The sequence below is a fragment of the Sesamum indicum genome, linkage group LG9 (genome assembly GCF_000512975.1).
Source record: "Sesamum indicum cultivar Zhongzhi No. 13 linkage group LG9, S_indicum_v1.0, whole genome shotgun sequence".
Lineage (NCBI taxonomy): Eukaryota > Viridiplantae > Streptophyta > Magnoliopsida > Lamiales > Pedaliaceae > Sesamum > Sesamum indicum.
Window position 1 is genome coordinate 6,130,593 of NC_026153.1, and position 6,027 is coordinate 6,136,619.

The following is a 6,027-nucleotide window of genomic DNA, read 5'->3' on the forward strand; positions in this document are numbered from 1 at the left end:
GCGGGGGTGGGTGGGTTCGGTTCGTTGGTGGGCGCTTTGCGATGTTTTAAAACTATTTGTAATTTTTTTTTTCATATATTGGTTCCTGCAATTATTTCTAGTTGCCCCCCAATCATGTGGCCATGTGAACCCAATATATAAAAGTATGTGAAAGGAGAATTTAGGACTTGATCATTCTTTGTTTATCTTCCCAAATTCTACATCCACTCCTATTATTTCAAGTTGTTTAACCCACATCTGCAACACCCAGTGCCAATCCAATAAAGTACTTCTTTTATGTTTTTGTGAACACTTAATTTCTCATTTTTTTGTAATATCTATAAAACTCTTGTGTTATATTTTCAAATAATATAAACGAATGAGAATTATATTCTTAAATATTTCAAAATCGTATTGACATACTGATATTCAACTTTCTAAGCGTGGTTCCTTGTGGGTTCTACCAAGAATTTTGTATTAAAACAGGAGTTGTTTTTCCATAATTTATTGGCCCTTGTAGCAGATTTAAGGGGATACTTTATGTTTCATGTGCTTGTTTTGCTTGCTGTGTAAAGACCTATTCACAAGGTAAAAATGCTAAATTAGAGAGTAGATTAAATTATTGGAGAAGAATCTAATCAACATAGTAAGTTGTCTTTGTTTGGCAATTCAAAGAATAAAAGAGTAATTTGAAAATAATTTTGAACAGAAAAGTCTCTGAATCTATGTATAGATTGTTGTTTTATCTTTATTATGTGATGAGTGTTTTTTTTTCTTTTTTACTAAAGTATGTTACAACCTTAAATTATTATCTTTCATTTATTGAATTTGAACTAATCAAATTTTTTCTAAACAGAGATATTATTAAAAAGTTTACTCTAATAAATTTTCGGCTCCCTCAACATTAACTGTGGATTTGTCCCCAGGGACTAGGTCTAGTTGCATTAAATGAGTATATGCTCTAATTTGTCTGATCTAAACAGGTGGGAACTAGATACCTTGACCATCTTATTGTGGAACGCAAATATGCTGAAGCAGCATCTTTATGTCCCAAATTACTGCGAGGATCAGCTTCTGCATGGGAAAGGTAGTGTAATACTTGTGTAAAATCTGCATAAACATGCTTTTAAGTTGATTATTTTCTTTCAGTTTATTTTATTAAGTGGGGGTGAGTACCTCGTGCAGGTGGATTTTCCATTTCGCTCATCTCCGTCAACTTCCTGTACTGGTGCCCTACATACCAACAGAGAACCCAAGGTTACGTGATACTGCTTATGAGGTGTGTAATTCTTAGTATTACATTTGCACTTACCTCACCTTTTGGTACTTGCAATCTTGTTAATTCATAATTAGTAGTTGATACCTGAAATATTTGTTATGCTCTAGGTTGCTCTTGTTGCTTTGGCAACAAATACATCATTTCACAAGGATCTCCTGTCAATTGTTAAAACTTGGCCTCCTGTAATTTACTCTGCTTTGCCCGTTATCTCAGCTATAGAACCTCAGCTCAATACTTCATCGTCGACTGATGCTCTCAAAGAGGTTAGTGCCCTTACTATTTAACTCCTGCAAACATTTCTACTTACTCCTTACATGGTATACTTTAATGTCAGGCTCTCGCTGAGCTATATGTAATTGATGGGCAATATGAGAAAGCCTTCAGCCTATATGCTGATGTAAGTGGTTTGCCTCTGAATTCATCTCATAGACATTTCATTGCTCTCACACCCTTCTGCAATGTGTCATTAGGGAGGAGGGTTATGGTGTAGTTTCTGTTTTAGTGAACTTGTGTCCTCTATTTGATCTTTTTCTTTCTCTATGCATGCCAGCTTATGAAACCAGACATATTTGACTTCATTGACAATCATGATTTGCATGACGCCATTCGAGAAAAGGTACTGTCAACACTATATTGATGTGGTGGATTTATTCTCTGAACAACTTTTATCTATCTGAAAGTGAAGCCTAACAATTATTTACAGTGTGTATCGGATTTTAAATTAAAGTTCTTCCTTCTATAGTTATCCCAAAGTGTTGTGCAGTGGACATATACCGCAGTACTGCATAAAATCACAGATTCTGCTCCGACTGATTTTACCCAGTCAAACCTAGACCTTCAATTGCTTACTTGAAACAATTCTTTAATTTATAGCACATCACTTGCAGGTTGCCCAGCTGATGATGATAGACTGCAAACGTGCAGTTCCATTGTTTATCCAGCACAGAGACCTCATAAGCCCATCTGACGTAGTTTCACAACTTAGGGCTGCAAAGAATAAGTGTGACTATCGATACTTCTTGCATTTGTATCTGCATTCACTGTTTGAGGCAAATCCCCATGCTGGAAGGGATCTCCATGACATGCAGGTTTGTAGAAGAGAGAGTTAGTTATATATTGTTTGCATGTAACATTTTTAACAAAGTAAATTGAGGACCTGAAGGTAGGGTTCTATTGCAACACTATATCTACACAAGCAGAGTTGATTGTAAATGAAATGGAAAAGAGTGTTGGGACAAATTATTCCATACATGCCTGCTGTATATTGATAAATGTAACACAGAAAATGAAAGAATGGAGAACTTAGTGTTACTTGAGTGACAAAATTTAGGTCACTCACCCTCTGCATCATAAACTCTTCTCTCGTACCAATTGAGAGATTGATCATTTAGTTTCCTTTTGGAATATGATTACTGTTCACTTTCACTGGGTTGTCTTTCTCCAGCAACCCAAGGCTGTTGCTAATATCAGGTTGAAGTAACTGAATTGGCCTATGCTTAATTGCTTGTCAAGTTGTAAGTTCTACTCTGGTTAAAAACAAGACGGACATTGTTAGATTTTTGTCTAATTATTGTTAGTATTCCTTCTGGAAATATCTGAAAACTCAAGCAAGTGAAGTCCATTAATCACTATTCTTGGACAAGGAACAGGAAAAGAGGGAGGGAGAACAAAAAGAATGTTTGAAGACAGAAGTCAGACTTAATATTTGTTTGTTTTGAATTAAATGATTTTCTTTTTGGCAAGTATGTCCTTTGTGGATCTGGCTCTTCCCCTGCCGATTTTGCGCTTTTTTCTGCCTGGAAAGTGGATGTAGGTGCTTCATGTAGTTCCTTTCATTTATGCATGTATTTTAACACCTTATGACCTGCTTTATATAGAGCTGAGCTGAAGACATGTGATGCAACTGTTCTTTAACATTTTATCTTCCTGATTATTTTTAACAGGTTGAGCTCTATGCCGATTATGATCCAAAAATGCTGCTTCCCTTTCTTCGGAGTAGTCAGCATTATACATTGGAAAAGGTTTACTGCATAAGTGGGTGATTTCTCTTTTATCATGCTATCATCTTTACGTCTCTGACCATTTAAGAAAATTCGTGTCAGGCTCATGAAATTTGTGTTAAAAGAGATCTATTAAGAGAGCAAGTCTTTATCCTTGGAAGAATGGGAAACGCGAAGCAAGCTTTAGCAGTTATTATAAATAAATTGGGGGATATAGAAGAGGTGCTCATCCTGATATTCAAGTTACCTATTTCTCACTTTTGAAACTAGATTCAGATCAAATATCTCATGATTTGCAGGCTATAGAATTTGTAAGTATGCAGCATGATGATGAACTCTGGGAAGAGCTGATCAAGCAGTGTCTAAACAAACCTGAGATGGTGAGTTGTAATCTGAGCATGCCGATCGAATGTGCATAATATAGCATTACTACACATCATATATTCTCTCTTGCTGGTTTTTATCTAATACTTTCCAAATTGTCAGGTGGGGGTATTGTTGGAGCATACTGTTGGCAATCTTGATCCGCTTTATATTGTAAATATGGTGCCCAATGGCTTGGAGATACCTCGGTGAGTAGGTTCCCTTTTTTCTAGTTTCATCTGGTGATTAATCTGCATGTTTGATAACTTTGAGCTTTGGCTTCATCAAATAACCTTTTCCGGTCTACATGAATAGTTCTCTTGACCAAATTCCATGCAAGTTTAATTGGCTTTATTTCCATTCGGTGTTTCAATTCACCTCGATCATGTTTCCTCATTTTTTAGTTTTGACTATTATTGTAACATCAAAGGCCCAATTTGTGGAAGTCCTGTGAGACATTTCATTGTATGTGTTCACATTGGTATGCTGCGGTTATTGCATTGTGACCCGCCCCACCAGACATCACTTGGAATCTTTCAGAAAGTTCCATCTTTAATCACAAAAAGCCCGTAAAACAAGAACCATTTCTTTCTGTACCCGTTCTCATTTTGTCACTTTGTCCACATATTTTAAATGTCTGCTACAGTATCATAAGTTTTATAATCATTGTATCTTAGTACAGCTAAGGTTGTGCTGGAACAAAACCTGAAACCGAATGGCGAATTTAACTGCCACCAGTGTAATTTATTGCTCGATTTGTTTTTATCATTTTTGGGTTTAGGAATCTTTGTTTTGCTTCTAAACTGAACCATACCCCAATACTGTAAAACCTCTGTGTTTTTGTTTTAAGAATAAAATCTTATTCTCTTTTTTCACTCTGATCTAGAACCTTAAGGACATAAACATGAGAGCTGAGGGTTGTATCTCCTCCAGTATTCTGCTCTTTCTGGTTGCCCTTAAATTTGTAAATACATTTAAGCTTGTATTGATTAGAATATAGAAAATGTCTTCTTTTGAAATCAGTTATTAGGTGAGAAAAGATTTCAGCAAAATAAAGCATATCATGCGCAACTTAAATGCTTGTTGATTTACTGAAGTATTTAATGTCCTAACGGCTTGATACATTGCATGAAAATGGATCTTTTACTTAGGAATTTAATTACCCATATCAAATCCGTCAGTTGAAATACACGTCTATTGCACACTATTTGATCTCCCACCACAGTGCGTCCTTTTTAATCTGCTGAATTCGCTGCTGTAAAATGCATTTTGTTTCAGGCTGCGTGACCGTCTAGTCAAAATTATCACAGACTACAGGACAGAAACTTCTCTTAGACATGGGTGCAATGATATACTCAAGGTAAAACTCTCACATAAAATTATTCCTTATATGCCAGCAGAAGTGATGCATTTGATAATCATGATCGTGATAAACTGCAGGCAGATTGTGTCAATTTGCTGATTAAATATTACAAAGAAGCAAGGCGTGCTATATGCTTAAGCAACGAGGAAGACGAGTTCCGCACCAAAAGGGATAATAAAAACAGGTCCTCTCAGTTTGCTGAGAGATCTATGAGCATCAGAACCATGGAGGTCAAGTCAAAAGTCAGGGGTGGAACAAGGTGTTGCATGTGTTTTGATCCGTTTGCCATACATGACGTGTCGATATACGTTTTCTTTTGCTGTCATGCGTACCATGAGACGTGTCTGATGGATTCCATAGATTCAATTATTAGCAAAAAGAAGCCGGTAGCCCGAACCCATACCCAGGACGAGTTATCATATTATCAATATGATAACAGTGATGAAGAAGATGAGGATGAAGATGGTAATGATGATGCTCGGGTACGTTGTATCTTGTGCACTACCGCTGCTGGTTGAACTTCCCCTGTTTTATATTTGTATGTACAATAATCTACAGCTTTCTGTGTGTATATCTCATGATTGGCTTAGGTAATTTTTTCGTTCACGTGAGAAATTTTCCTTTTGTATGTTTTAACTTATGATGTTAACCACCATTTTTTCTGGGTTGGTTTGGCCTTCAAAGGTGAGGTTTTCTCAATACGAATGCCGTTTCTGCTGATTTTTCCTTGTCGGGACGGATGCTTGATTACTGTTCATTCTTGTCATTTTAATTCTGATCCTATGAGATCAAAGTCCATTGAATTTGTTCGAGACCGAAACAAACGAATGTCGATGTATAAATTCCATGGATGGATAAAGGCAGTGGAGATTGTTCTTCCAGTAGCTTCTTGTGGTAGCAGTGTGAAAATGTACTATTCTTTTAGTACCTGTTATGTTCTAGTGAAGATTTGAGCTGATTCAATTGGGAAATGAGAGAATAAATCTCAATTCAATTGAGGTTTATTTCAACCAAGCAAGATTTTACATTTAAAGTAGCTCAGG

General features: G+C 36.3%; 1 protein-coding gene across 1 annotated transcript in view; it reads left to right on the forward strand.

Moving 5' to 3' along the window:
* The window catches only part of LOC105170768 (vacuolar protein sorting-associated protein 41 homolog), a 13,469-nt gene extending 7,765 nt beyond the window's left edge, over window positions 1-5,704 (forward strand). The window contains exons 8-19 of the mRNA XM_011091675.2: window positions 963-1,066; window positions 1,165-1,258; window positions 1,366-1,521; window positions 1,593-1,655; window positions 1,809-1,874; window positions 2,146-2,346; window positions 3,202-3,279; window positions 3,361-3,480; window positions 3,558-3,638; window positions 3,745-3,830; window positions 4,900-4,981; window positions 5,062-5,704. Coding sequence (XP_011089977.1) covers window positions 963-1,066; window positions 1,165-1,258; window positions 1,366-1,521; window positions 1,593-1,655; window positions 1,809-1,874; window positions 2,146-2,346; window positions 3,202-3,279; window positions 3,361-3,480; window positions 3,558-3,638; window positions 3,745-3,830; window positions 4,900-4,981; window positions 5,062-5,502 — 1,572 coding nt within the window. The 3' untranslated portion in view covers window positions 5,503-5,704. The remainder of the gene's footprint in view (window positions 1-962; window positions 1,067-1,164; window positions 1,259-1,365; window positions 1,522-1,592; window positions 1,656-1,808; window positions 1,875-2,145; window positions 2,347-3,201; window positions 3,280-3,360; window positions 3,481-3,557; window positions 3,639-3,744; window positions 3,831-4,899; window positions 4,982-5,061) is intronic.